The following is a 14,693-nucleotide window of genomic DNA, read 5'->3' on the forward strand; positions in this document are numbered from 1 at the left end:
CAATTTTCTCGGTTCTGAAGAAATGTCCACAGACCATCATCTTGTGTTGCCACTGTAGCCATAGCTTGCCCTGTGCAGATGTAGAAAGAGTGGGAAAATGTTTCGTTGTTGTTTTGGTTTTTCGGTGCTTGTTCAAATCAAGTCGGCAGTGTATTTCGGTCTTTACTATTGTGGGGAAAGTGTTACATTTTAAAAGACCCTATATTCTTGTGATTTTTCATGAAATCACATGTCCGATTTTATACCATACCTTAGACTTATTAAAGGAACACTTCACCGTTTTTTCATATTAAACTATGTTATTCCCTTAATTAAGACGAGTTGATACATACCTCATGCTTTCCCTATTAAAATACAGTTACACGAGTAGTCACATGACCAAGTATGGTGAGACAAAATAAAAAGTGGTGCATTTGTAAGCAGGTAAGAGGGAATATCATCACTCTTGCACTTTCAGTTTCACTTTGGAGTGAGGATATTACTGCTCCCAATGTTATTCCGCCACACAATATAGTTATCCCTTTTGCCTGCTTAGAAATGCACCACGTTTTATTTTGTCTCACCATACTTGTGAATGTAATGTAATGTAACTTCAACCGTGCCTCAGCTGATGCCCTCCGGCCCTGGACCTTTGTGCTGAAGAAGTCAGGATGGGCACTGCTGTTTTGCTTTATCTTGTGCGTTTTGCTTCCATGCTGGTTGCAAGTTTTATGTCTGTTCATATTTGTTTGTGATTTGCAATTTGTTTGTAGTTATAATTGTGTAGCATCTCCTCACCCCGTGTAGTCTACTGATGGGGTGGACTATAGGCCAAGCATTTATGGTAGGGAGACTAAATCACTGTGTGGTGTAGTGATTCACTGTGTGACAATTTTCAATCACCCCTCCAGTGTGTGTGTGGATGTGTGAGATGCACCCGTGTTGGGGTGGTTTGAGGTGGCTGCTGATTATGCATTATCTGTCCGACTTGTTTGTGTAAACGGCTGTCCTCATATTTAATAAATTATTGTATGCGTCCATGTACTTATGTCTCTGTCTTTCTAAAGCATAACGAACCTGTGTGACCTGTTGGGTTACAGTAACGTAAACGTTTCCTCTGTCCCCGTAACTGGGGTGGCGTAGTCGACTAGCAAATTGTCCGCCTTACTACATGAGTACAAATGTATATCTACAGTTATTAGTAGCTTGGAGTGCATTCAAAAGAGGATGTACTGAAAAAGATGTGCTCAGAGTTAGCCTACTTATTTTAATCTGTGTGAAAAGGGTTTTGAAGTGTGAATTTCCTTAGCATCACTGGTATTTCTGTTCACAAGTCCATGCCCCCAGTACATGTAGGTATTTAAGCAGTCAGAAGAGAAGCTCAAACAATTTCTTTATTGATACACTGCATCTCACGCTGTTGATATTGAGTAAGGTATGGTTTCGCTCTTTTATAGCGGATTGTCCACTTTTGTCATTGCAAAGAATCATACCTCAAGGTTAAAAGATATAGGTGCAACTTTGTCTGGTTGTTTGGATGTTTGGTTATTATGGTTATTCAAACATATTTGATTATGATGTTACAGTATATAACTATTATTACTATTGCATATACTGATCAATTGACCTTAACGCTAACTCAAGTAATTCCTTTTAGGAATGTGATCTACTGTTGTATTCTCTCTCATTAAGGAATGTTCTTGCAGTGTTTGGGATTTACTAAATGCCTTCACATAACATTAGTTTATTTATCTTGAAGACATATTCAAGTCTTAGCTATGAAAAGAACTGACAAAATGTATTTTCTCGGACTACTTATGAGTTGAACTGTGACTATGCGATGACCAGGCCATTTTGACCATTTGTATGTTTGTCTTGAATCAGTACATCAGCAGGCAGTGATGTTCCTGACCGCCACCACCATATTGGCAGGGGTCATTCTGTTCCTGCCCCACCCCTCCCTCCAGTCATGCATCTCTGGCACAAGAGAGCGCTGCCAAGGGGCAGAAATTGCCCCGGGGTCATCCCTAGCTGGTGAAGGTTTTGATATTACCACAATGGAACGCAAGGGAGCTTTTGTTATCGACATGGACACCTTTGAAACTCCAAACAAAACCTGCACCCTCTGTGCAAACACCAACCGTGGAGGGAAAATGCAGAAAATTCCTACATCTGTCATTAACTGGAGGCCTATTAATAAATGTAGCGTAGCAATCAAGAGCGAACTACTGGAATCTGCCTTGTCAGTGGCTAATCATGCTAGCAAGAGTGTGAAGAACAACTGGAGGATTGATCTAGGTTTGAGTAAGGGAGGGTATGGAGGTTCACTAGCCCTTTCTGGAACACACGCAAAAATGACCAGAACCGCCATGACGAAGAGTAAACAAGACCGTTTCAACTTTGTGAGTCACTCAGTACAGTGTGGAGTTTACAGGTACACAGGATTCTGACACCTACCAATATATGTTAATAAAGAATGCGGGTGAACATAACTGGATGACACTTATGTGTTTTTAAACAGACTACCAAATTCATGAGCATGGTTGTTTATCAGGCTCTATGTCCTTGACAGACATAATGAATTACTGAATTAATAAATCAATAACTATCTTGATAAAAACACAGCATAGTACTTTCAATAGTGTATAGTGAAGCTAAATTAAAATGAGGACTATTACTACTACTACTAATATTATAACTGTTTTTCACCTTGCAGATACATGACCTCAAACAATCCAAACTTGAATCAAGATTTCAAACGAGCCGTGGAAAAGCTCCCGCAGATCTACAGCCCAAGTAACAAAGTGGCGTATGATGCTTTCATTGACACATATGGCACTCACTTCATAAAAAAGGTATCCAGAAAGTTGTGAATACATTACAAATACTATTACCAATTGCAACAGTATTAGCGGTATGTACTTTACATGACACATCTCATAGCACAACTCAATTTGTAAAACTGTACTGTAACTAGTGACTAAATTTGAAAAATACTAAACCTATAGTTCCTGGAATATCTAGCATAATACAAAAAACATATATGAATCCGAAATAAACCATGGACCTACAGTATATCTGGCACATTAACCATTATAGAGGGGTATTGAATTTAGAGCAGTAATATTGTCTTAAACAATTTTCTCCATCTCCAGCATCCAGTATGTGCAAGTATATTTACATGTTTGGACAGAATTAAGTACAGTATTTACCAGAGACATTATGGCCGTGTGAGAACTTTCAGATGTTATTCCTTTTATTTTCTGCAGGTAAAGACTGGTGGCAAAGTAGTATCAATGACCAGTATCAGGGAGTGCAAGGCCTCCATGATGGGCTTGAGCTCCGATGAGGTGAAGATGTGCCTCGGTGCTGAAGTTGCTGGAAAAATCCCATACAAGGTTGACATTGACCTTCGTGCAGAAATGAAGTTCTGTAACGGGAAGAAAGAGAAAGTGCAGGGGACACGAAGCTTCTCGAATGTCTTTCATGACAGGTGAGTCGGAGTGAATTTAAAATTAAACAGCAAACTTTCCATGTTGGCCTGACCACACAGTAATTTCCCTGGTTATTTTTTCCATGTTTTGGGAATAGGATCACAGAAATCTCCGGTGGGCAAACAACAGAGGGTGAGCTCCTTTTCTCTGCAGATGGAGATAAAACTGCTTACAACAAGTGGCTTGCATCCCTGCCAGTGAGCCCAGATGTGATCTCCTACACGCTGAAGCCCCTTCACCAGCTGATTCCAGATGGAAAGTTGAAGAGAGAGCTGAAACAAGCCATCAAAGACTACATCCTCAGCAGGGGCGCCATGAGGGAATGCTCTGGCCACTGCAGCCTTGGGAGGAGAACCAAGCCGAGGTCCTGTGAATGCCACTGTCAATCTCACAAGGGGCTAGGAACCAACTGTTGTCCAACGCGCAGTGGCTTAGCCATGGTTGATTTGACTATTATTAGGGGACAAGGTCTGTATGGGGACACTCTCTCTGGTACTGATGGGTATGTGAAGATCTTTGATGAGAATAAAATACTGCTTGGCAAGACACCCATGATTCAGGACAATAACAATCCTTACTGGAACTGGGAACTAAACATTGGTGACATGCTGCTGTCTGCTAACAGCAAATTAGAGATCGAAGTGTGGGATGAAGACGACAAGTATGATGACCTCCTTGGAACGTGCTTTGCAAAACTTCAGTCGGGGGGTGACCAAGGTGAGAGGGTCTGCGCTCTTAATTATGGGATGGTGTTCTACAAGCTGAAGGTGACCTGTGGTCCGAGTCTGAGTGGCCCATCCTGCACTACATATGAAGAATCTCCCATGGACAGTCTGTTGGAGAAGCTGTATGTCTCTCGTCATGCTCGTCCCATTCCAAAGCGCATGCTTTCCCAAATGGGACTGCGGTTGGATGGGCACGCATTCAATTACACGCTTACGGATCACAGCTCAGTTCTGAATGGAGATAAGGCTGACTTTCTCTAAGTTCAATTAAAAATGTTTCAGGATTCCCTCCTGTCAAAGCAGCTAGTTTGTTTCGCTGGTCAAAGTGTTGGTCTTATGCAATTAGACTGATCCACAGGCTTACTGACCAGTTATATGTGTGCTATCAGCAAGAAATTAAAATGAAAAATATAAAAAAAAGAAAATATATAACATTTGATTACATGAAATGTACCTATATTGTATTCACTTAGTGTGCATTAATTACTAATAAAGCATTTTGAAACAAGCAATACATTTACATTTTGTAACTCTTTTGTGATATGAAAACCACATGTGAGTGACACTTGACCCCAGCAAAATACATGCACTTTGATTACAACTCATATAGTTGATAACATGCAACTGACTAACATTACACTACCGTCTTAATCTGAATACTATTCATGGAGCAACATGATATTCTATTGACATTATGACATGGAAATCAGAGGATACTGTAACTTCTGTAAATTCAGTTGAAATATTAATGACACAAACGGAACACTGGTTGTGCACACATGCAGGCAGGCAGACAGACACATGCACATACACAGTACCCCCCCCACACAGAGAGAAGCACAAATGTACACAAAGGCAAGTGCACACATCTGTCACAGAGTGCAAAATATTGCATTCACATTGGTCATGTCTTAATGCATTTAGATTATTTGGATGTTTGTGTGCTGTTTTGCTTGTACGTGTGAACTTCATATAATCCTGTGACAGCTGTTCCAAACTTTGAACTGACAATTAACGAACTCAACAATCGAGCCTATAGGAAGGGTTCTGCTTAAGACTTTCTTAAGGGGCGCTGTCCAAATTAATAGTTCTGAAATATCCCCTAATTTGATGGTGATGTCAGGTGACTGCACGTCACAGCTAGGCCAGCTGTTTGAACTTCGAATCTAAACATTAATTAAAATCAATATGAAAATAGAAAAACTCTGGCACCAGCATGTAAGCATTCCATGTAGGTTATATACCACACACAGGCATAAATAATTTGTAGGAAGACACATGAACTTATTAGGCTTAGGCTTGGCTATAGCTTACGTAGCCTACTCCAACATCGGTCCTACCAGTTCTTTGTTACTTGTGGGAATCCTAAGGTGTGCTGCCGGTGCAATAATGTTTCTAGATGTCACTTAAGCAGATATTTGAAGAAAGAGATCCAGTAAGAAAATGAGGAAATGTGTATGCATAAATAGCCTAGTGAATATACTGTAGGCTTCCATTTTGACGCAGCAGACTAAACCACATATTCGTCTCTGCTTTTTTCTTATAGGTCTAATAGAAGATGGCCTACACATAGGCTACACAAAGACAATGACAAACTATTCTGACAACGTCTCGTTTCATAACTTAAAGGAACACTTCACCGTTTTTTCATATTAAACTATGTTATTCCCTTAACTAAGACGAGTTGTTACATACCTCTCACGTTTCAATGCGTGCACTCACTGGCTCTGGTGCGCGGTGCAACTTTGATAGCACTTAGCTAGTCCAATGCATTCATTAGGATCCAAACAGAGATGCAAAAAATGAAATCTAACCAAGTGTAATTATCTTTTATTAAGGTAAATAATCTATTTGGTATTGTTTTAAGTATGAAAATACTTACCTAGCGCTCTCTCAAAAGATAATTTCACTTAATTTAAGAAGACTTTGACTTATTTTAAGGAGTCTTATCAAGATAAATTGACTTACTGCACTGGCAGATAAATTTGCTTGTTTTACGACAAATTCACGTACTGCACTGCCAGATAACTTTGCTTATTTTCAGGAAGAATAGACTTAAAATAAGACAAACTTTTCTTAAATTAAGTGAAATTATATCAAAAGAAAGCACTAGGTAAGTGTTTTCGTACTGAAAACAATACAAACTAGTTTTTTTGTCTTGATATAAGATTAAAACACTTAGTTAGATTTTATTAGACAAGCCATTTTTTGCAGTGAAGTTAGAAGCGACCAAACGTGAGTAGTCACACGACCACTTATGGTGAGACAAAATAAAACGTGGTGCATTTCTAAGCAGGTAAGAGGGAGAACTATATTGTGAGGCGGAATAATAATTGGGAGCACTAGACTCGGCGCAGTAATATCCTCACTCCAAAGTGAAACTGAAAGTGCAAGAGTGAGGATATTACTGTGCCACACAATATTGTTCTCCCTCTTACCTGCTTAGAAATGCACCATGTTTTATTTTGTCTCACCATACGTCGTGTGACTACTCGTGTAACTGTATTTTAATAGGGAAAACATGGAGGTGTTTGGTCACTTCTAACTTCATCTCTGTTTGGATCCTAATGAATGAACTGGGCTAGCTTAATGCTATCAAAGTTGCGCCGCGAGCCAGAGCCAGTGAGTGCACGCATTGAAACGTGAGAGGTATCGTCTTAGTTAAGGGAATAACGTAGTTTAATATGAAAAAACGGTGAAGTGTTCCTTTAAGTTATGAAACGAGACGTTGTCAGAATAGTTCGTCATTGTCTTTGTGTAGCCTATGTGAAGGCCATCTTCTATTAGACCTATGAGAGAAAAGCAGAGACGAACATGTGGTTTAGTCTGTGCTGCATCAAAATGGAAGCCTACAGTATATTCACTAGGCTATTTATGCATACACATTTCCTCATTTTCCACTGGACCTCTTTCTTCAAATATCTGCTTAAGTGACATCTAGAAACATTATTGCACCGGCAGCACACCTTAGGATTCCCACAAGTAGCAAAGAACTGGTAGGACCGATGTTGGAGTATGTAAGCTATAGCCAAGCCTAAGCCTAATAAGTTCATGTGTCTTCCAACAAATGATTTATGCCTGTGTGTGGTATATAACCTACATGGAATGCTTTTCTATTTTCATATTCATATTAATTAATGTTTAGATTCGAAGTTCAAACAGCAGGCCTAGCTGACCTGACCTAGACCTGACATCACCATCAAATTAGGGGATATTTCAGAACTATTAAATGTGGACAGCGCCCCTTAACCCTCTGGAGTCTAAATCCCCCCCTGGGAATTTGAAAAACTGTTCCAAACACACATCTCAATCTCTGCTAGTTTTGTCATAATTGCTATTTTGCACACTAAAATCTGATTCATCACAAGTAAATACAATAAAAAACTTTAAAAGCACTCGGAGAGCGCAGCTACCTCAGCCTGCATTGTTCTTCCTTGTCATACATTTGAACCTAAACTATTCAGATCACCACCACGTGGCCTTACCATGCCATAACACCACTAAGCTAAATACGTAAACACCGACGAAATCCCGACGGAATTACGGATCACTCCCAAAATGTAATTGTTTCTTCCTTGGGTCATGTCCGACCTTCCCTGAAAATCTCATCGAAATCCATCCAATACTTTTTGAGTTATCTTGCTAACAAACAGACAGGCAAACAAACAGACAGACAAACGCCGGCCGGTCCCCGATGAAAACATGAAAACATTTTACCTGGGCGGAGGTAAAAAATGGTAATGTAAGTTGGACAATTATATGCTTTCGGGGAACCCAGCCCAGTTGTCAAAGAGAAATTGTATGGAATGTATGGGTTGCCGTGTGGACTGCTTGGCTAGAGTGGGGCTAACACAGAAGCTACTTGTTCACTTGCTTGTCACCGCTGACTGGGACTGTGGGAACTGCTGTGGGGTATCTGGCGCTGCTGGTGGCTGGTGGCAGTACTACTGGCTGTTGTTTCGGCTTGTTTGTATTATATACAGTGTTGTATTCAGTGTGGATTTTAACTGTAGGCTATATTTTGTGATCAATTGACTGGATATTTATCTATTTATCTGAATACATTTCTTTTTTTGAGCCCCTCTGCCTCACTGATTGATTCCACTGCCTATTGCCGTTAATCTTAAATAAACTGCTCACAAAAAGTAAGGAAACTTGACTTTGGCCCATTATATCTCCCCTTTAGTAATACCAACCAGTAAAGTGTTTCATATCATTTTTATCGTTGATTTGTCACCTTTACAATGAGGTATAGCTGGTAAGCATAGGGCAATCATGGAATGAGCAACACAAGCAAACGTGTAAGTAGTGCCAACGAAAAATGTGCCAAAATAGCCTGTTATGCTGTTGGAATTCACCTTTGTTACTTCAAGCATTGACGATTGCACTCTCCCACAGAAATGAGGAAAACAAAAAATGTTAGGCATACATTTGTTCATTTTATACTCCGTGTCAGGGTCCTCAGTAGCGTGTAGAGGATCCATATGCAGCCACAACAGCTTGGCACCTTCTTCTCATGCTGGTCACCAACCTGGCTACATTCTGCTGTGGGATGGCATTCCATTCCTCGATAAGGATCTGTTGTAAGTCAGCCAACCTGGTTTTGTTGGTGACTCTGGCACGTACTTCATGCCCAAGCTGATCCCACAAGTGTTCACGGCAGGCAATTAGATCCTCTCCACTCCCAAATTCTGGAGGTACTCTCTGATGATCCCAGCTCTATGGGGGCGAGCGTTGTCATCCTGGAGGATGGCAATTGGTCCCATATTCTGGAGATATGGAATTGCCACTGGCTCCAGAATCTCATCCCGGTATCTAACTGCATGATGATTGCCTTCAATGATAACAAGGTCTGTCTTTCGAGTTAGGGAGATATCACTCCACAGCAGAATGTAGCCAGGTTGGTGACCTGCATGAGAAGAAGGTGCCAAGCTGTTGTGGCTGCATATGGATCCTCTACACGCTACTGAGGACCCTGACACTGAGTATAAAATGAACAAATGTATGCCTAACATGTTTTGTTTTCCTCGCTTCTGTGGGAGAGTGCAATCGTCAATGCTTGAAGTAACAAAGGTGAATTCCAATAGCATAACAGGCCATTTTGGCACATTTTTTGTTGCCACTACTTACACGTTTGCTTGTGTTGCTCATTCCATGATTGCCCTGTGCTTACAAGCTATACCTCATTGTAAAGGTGACAAATCAACGATAAAAATGATATGAAACACTTTACTGGTTGGTATTACTAAAGGGGAGATATAATGGGCCAAAGTCAAGTTTCCTTACTTTTTGTGAGCGGTTTAATAAAGTTAAAGCTATATTGCTGTCTGGTCATGGGCAGCCTTACTACAACCTGGTGTCACATGCACACACTCATTTACATACACAAAAGTTGCTAGAGTAGGGGATGGAGTTAGCCTGGCTATCACCACACCAAGCGCAATTTTTTGAAATTGAACATTAGTCTGGGGAGTCTACGCTATATTTCTACTGCACAAGAGGCATGATCCATGGCCAAAGTTCGCTTTTGTACACTTTTACTTTTCTTTATTGCTCTTTTATATTGCACTATTCCGTGATGCCTATCCCATTCAAATAAAGGTGATGCATTTGCCTTTTCTCTCTTTTCTTTTCTTAAAAAAAATCATGCACATATTTGACATTTTTGCAGAGGTAAAGAAAGTATGAGCTCAACTGTACATATCAGTTGGTGTCTGTCATTGATTAGTGGTTTGGAATGCATGGGTAAGAGGAAGCACCGAAAAGATATGCTCAGAATTGCTTATTTTAATGAGCAAAAAATTGACTTTGAACCAGTTTCAATTGGAAATCACAAACTCTAATGGAAGGTTCTTCATTTTAATCTGTGTGAACAGCGTTTTGAAGTGTGAACTTGCATAAGGTTGGTGGTTAGTAACTTACCATCACTGGCATTTCTGCCCACAAGTCCATGCCCTCGGTAGGTATTTAAGCAGAGTGAGAAGATAAGCTCAAACAAATTCTTTGGGTTTCCACATAATCACATCTTTATAGACACGACACACTGCATCTCACGCTGTTGATAGAGTGTAAGGTATGGATTTGCTTTTTTATACCATGGATTGCCGACTTTTGCCATTGCAAAACCTTAAAGTTAAACATATATATTAAGGTGCAACTTGAGCTAGATAAGATGGATATTATATCATTTTAGATAGATAAGGTCTTTATTTTTGTATATCCAGAAAACGTGCATTCATATGACTAAATTGTGTGCTCTTTTTACTAAATACTGCCCTCATTTTACTAAATTGTGCTCTAAATTTAGTAAATCATCGACACTTTACTAAATGATGTGCTCCTTTTACTGATATGTGCTCTCATTTTTTGAAAAATGAACACACAATTCAGTAGAACAAACACTAGATTTAGTAAATAATTTGTGCTCACAATATAGTGAAATGTGCGCACAATTTAGCAAAATGAGAGCACAATTTACTAAAGTGAGTGCACATTATCTTGATATACAAAAATATTATGCAACGGCATCTCCTGGGCTCCGTACAATTTTATTTGGTTGTTTGATGGTTATTAAAACACACTTGATTATATTGTTCTTATTATTACATTATTACTATTGCATAAACTGATCAATTGACCTAAGAGCTAACTCAATAATGCTTTTTAAAACTGTTGTATTCTCTCTAATCAAGGAATGATCTTGCAATGTTAGGGATTTACTAAATCCCTCTATATTTCATTAGTTTATCTTGGAGACTAATTAACTGCAAATCCTGTATACAGTATACAGTTTTAAGAGAATATGAACGGACGATGTTAATTTTCTCTGACTAATTACTTTTGAAGTAACCAGAGTCGCACGGTGACTATGAGACAGCCAGGCCATTTTGACCATTTGTATATTTGTCTTGAATCAGCACATCAGCAGTGATGTTCCTGACCGCCACCATATTGGCAGGGGTCATTCTGTTCCTGCCCAACCCCTCCCTCCAGTTATGCAACCCTGGCACAAAAGAGCGCTGCGAAGGGAAAACAAATGCCCCGGGGTCATCCCTAGCTGGTGAAGGTTTTGATATTACCACAATGGAACGCAAAGGAGCTTTTGTTATCGACATGGACACATTTGAAAATCCAGACAAAACCTGCACCCTCTGTGAAAACCCCTACCGTGGAGGGATAGAGCAGAGAATTCCTACATCTGTCATTAACTGGAGGCCTCTTCATAAATGTAGCGTAGCAATCAAGAGCGAACTACTGGAATCTGCCTTGTCAGTGGCTGATCATGTTAGCAAGAGTGTGGAGAACAACTGGAGGATTGGTCTAGGTTTGAGTAAGGGATATGGAGGTTCACTAGCCCTTTCTGGCACACATGCAAAATTGACCAAAACTGCCACAACGAAGAGTAAACAAGACCGTTTCAACTTTGTGAGTCACTCAGTACATTGTGGATTTTACAGGTACACAGGATTCTGATACTTATCAACATATGTTAATAAAGTATGCGGGTGAACATAACTGGATGACACTGATGAGCTTTTAAATAGACTACCAAATTCATGAGCATGGTTGTCTATTAGATCAGTGAAATGGCGATAAATTTTGTTTATCGGGCTCCATGTCCTTGACTGGGACATAATGAATTACTGAATTAATAAATGAATAACACTAGACTATCTTGATAGTGAAACAAAATTATGACGAAGATTATTGATACTACTACTAATATTATAACTGTTTTTCATCTTGCAGCTACATGACCTCAAACAATCCGAACTTGAATCAAGATTTCAAACGAGCCGTGGAAAAGCTCCCGCAGATCTACAGCCCAAGTAACAAAGTGGCTTATGATGCTTTCATTGACACATATGGCACTCACTTCATAAAAAAGGTATCCAGAAAGTTGTGAATACATTACAAATACTACCAATTGCAACAGTATTAGCGGTATGACACATCTCATAGCATGTCTAAATTGACACTCGATTTGTAAAACTGTACTGTAACTAGTGACTAAATTTGAAAAATACTAAACCTATAGTTCCTGGAATATCTAGCATAATACAAAAAACATATATAAATCCGAAATAAACCAGTATGGACCTACAGTATATCTGGCACATTAACCATTATAGAGTGGTATTGATTTTAGAGCAGTAATATTGTCTTAAACAATTTTCTCCATCTCCAGCATACTGTATGTGCAAGTATATTTAGATGTTTGGACAGAATTAAGTACAGTATTTACCAGAGACATTACGGCCGTGTGAGAACTTTGAGATGTTATTCCTTTTATTTTCTGCAGGTACAGACTGGTGGTAAAGTAGTATCAATGACCAGTATTAGGGAGTGCAAGGCCTCCATGATGGGCTTGAGCTCCGATGAGGTGAAGATGTGCCTCGGTGTTGAAGTTGCTGGAAAAATCCCATACAAGGTTGACATTGACCTTAGTGCAGAAATTAAGTTCTGTAACGGGAAGAAAGAGAAAGTGCAGGGGAGACGAAGCTTCTCAAACGTCTTTCATGACAGGTGAGTCGGAGTGTATTTAAAAGAGTAAAATTGAGTTTAACACCAAACACATGTTGGTATGACTACAATAATTTTCCTGGTCATTTTTTTTTTCTCTCGCTGTTTTGGGAATAGGATCACAGAAATCTCCGGTGGGCAAACAACAGAAGGTGAGCTCCTCTTCTCTGCAGGTCGAGATGCCTCTGCTTACAAAAAGTGGCTTGCATCCCTGCCAGTGAGCCCAGATGTGATCTCCTACACGCTGAAGCCCCTTCACCAGCTGATTCCAGATCAAAAGTTGAATAGAGAGTTGAAGCAAGCCATCAAAGACTACATCCTCAGCAGGGGCATCAAGAGGGAATGCTCTGACCACTGCAGACTGGGGAAAAGAACCAACTCAAGGTCCTGTGAATGCCACTGTCAATCTCACAAGGGGCTGGGAACCAACTGTTGCCCAACACGCAGTGGCTTAGCCATGGTTGATTTGACCATTATAAAGGGGCAAGGTCTGTATGGGGACACTCAGTCTGGTACTGATGGGTATGTGAAGATCTTTGATGAGAATAAAATACTGCTTGGCAAGACACCCATGATTCAGGACGATGACAATCCTAACTGGAACTGGGAACTCAACATTGGTGACATGCTGCTGTCTGCTAACAGCAAATTAGAGATTGAAGTGTGGGATGAAGACTACAAGTATGATGACCTCCTTGGAACATGCTTTGCAAAACTTCAGTCGGGGGGTGACCAAGGTGAGAGGGTCTGCGCTCTTAATTATGGGATGGTGTTCTACAAGCTGAAGGTGACCTGTGGTCCGAGTCTGAGTGGCCCATCCTGCACTACATATGAAGAATCTCCCATGGACAGTCTGTTGGAGAAGCTGTATGTCTCTCGTCATGCTCGTCTCATTACAAAGCGCATGCTTTCCCAAATGGGACTGCGGTTGGATGGGCACGCATTCAATTACACGCTTACGGATCACAGTTCAGTTCTGAATGGAGAATAAGTTCAAGAATAGGATTCCCTCCTGTCAATGCAGCTACAGTATAGTTTGTTTCGCTGGTCAAGGTATTAGTCTTATGCAATTAGACTGATCCACAGGCTTACTGACCTTATATGTGTGTTATCAGCAAGAAATGTAAAAAAAAAAAATGTTTTACATTGTATTGATTTATAGTGTGTATTAATTACTAATAAAGCATTTTAAAGCAAGCAATACATTTTGTAACTCTTTCGTGATATGAAAACTACGTACATATATACGTGACACTTGCCCTAGCAAAATACATGCACTTTGATAACAACTTACACATTTGATAACATGCAACAGACTAACATTATATTACCATCTTAATCTGAATATTGTTAACGGAGGAAAATTACATTCTTTTTAAGTAATAAGTCCTGAGAGCCCATAGGTTACTGGAATTATCTGTTTTAGAATGACACTCTATTGAACAATTTACTGTTATATTGGCCAGTATTACCTCCGCCAAGGAAGTTATGTATCATCGGGGTTTGTTTGTTTGTTTGTCTGCTTATTTGTTTGTTCGCAAGATAACTCAAAAAGTTATGATGGATTTTGATGAAATTCCAGGGAAGGTCTGAAATAACCCAAGGAAGAAACTATTACATTTTGGGAGTGATCCGTATCACTGTCTGGATCCAGGAGGCAGTTGAGTGCTTTTCTAGTTTCATATGAATTAAACATGAGAATGAACACATGTTCAGTCCCATGCCTAGCAAGGTGGCAGAGTGGCCGCTATCTAGCTGAACATGTGTGTGGCACATGGCTCAAAACATGTATGAAGAGTATGAATGTCTGCTGAAAGACATAGAAATCAGACGGTTACTTTACTCGGCTACTAGAGGAAGACGTGTTGAAATATTAATGACAGGGACGGTACACTCTGGTTGTGTGCTAGAAGTTAATTTTCACATAGTTAATAAATAAATGTATACATATTACAAATAAGTAATGTTGAGA

The 14,693-nt window shown here is 39.8% G+C and overlaps 2 protein-coding genes across 2 annotated transcripts; both read left to right on the plus strand.

The window, feature by feature from the left end:
* The first annotated feature begins 1,384 nt into the window (after window positions 1-1,384).
* On the plus strand, window positions 1,385-4,635 carry LOC134076089 (perforin-1-like). The gene is made up of 5 exons (XM_062531089.1): window positions 1,385-1,414; window positions 1,864-2,413; window positions 2,696-2,834; window positions 3,249-3,472; window positions 3,571-4,635. The coding sequence occupies exons 2-5, from the start codon at window positions 1,881-1,883 to the stop codon at window positions 4,457-4,459; spliced, it is 1,785 nt and encodes a 594-aa protein (XP_062387073.1). The 5' UTR covers window positions 1,385-1,414; window positions 1,864-1,880; the 3' UTR covers window positions 4,460-4,635.
* A 5,571-nt stretch (window positions 4,636-10,206) lies between these two features.
* Window positions 10,207-13,834, plus strand: LOC134076090 (perforin-1-like). The gene is made up of 5 exons (XM_062531090.1): window positions 10,207-10,271; window positions 11,116-11,655; window positions 11,948-12,086; window positions 12,501-12,724; window positions 12,839-13,834. The coding sequence occupies exons 2-5, from the start codon at window positions 11,129-11,131 to the stop codon at window positions 13,710-13,712; spliced, it is 1,764 nt and encodes a 587-aa protein (XP_062387074.1). The 5' UTR covers window positions 10,207-10,271; window positions 11,116-11,128; the 3' UTR covers window positions 13,713-13,834.
* The last annotated feature ends 859 nt before the right edge of the window (window positions 13,835-14,693 follow it).

Source organism: Sardina pilchardus, chromosome 3, assembly GCF_963854185.1.
Source record: "Sardina pilchardus chromosome 3, fSarPil1.1, whole genome shotgun sequence".
Lineage (NCBI taxonomy): Eukaryota > Metazoa > Chordata > Actinopteri > Clupeiformes > Clupeidae > Sardina > Sardina pilchardus.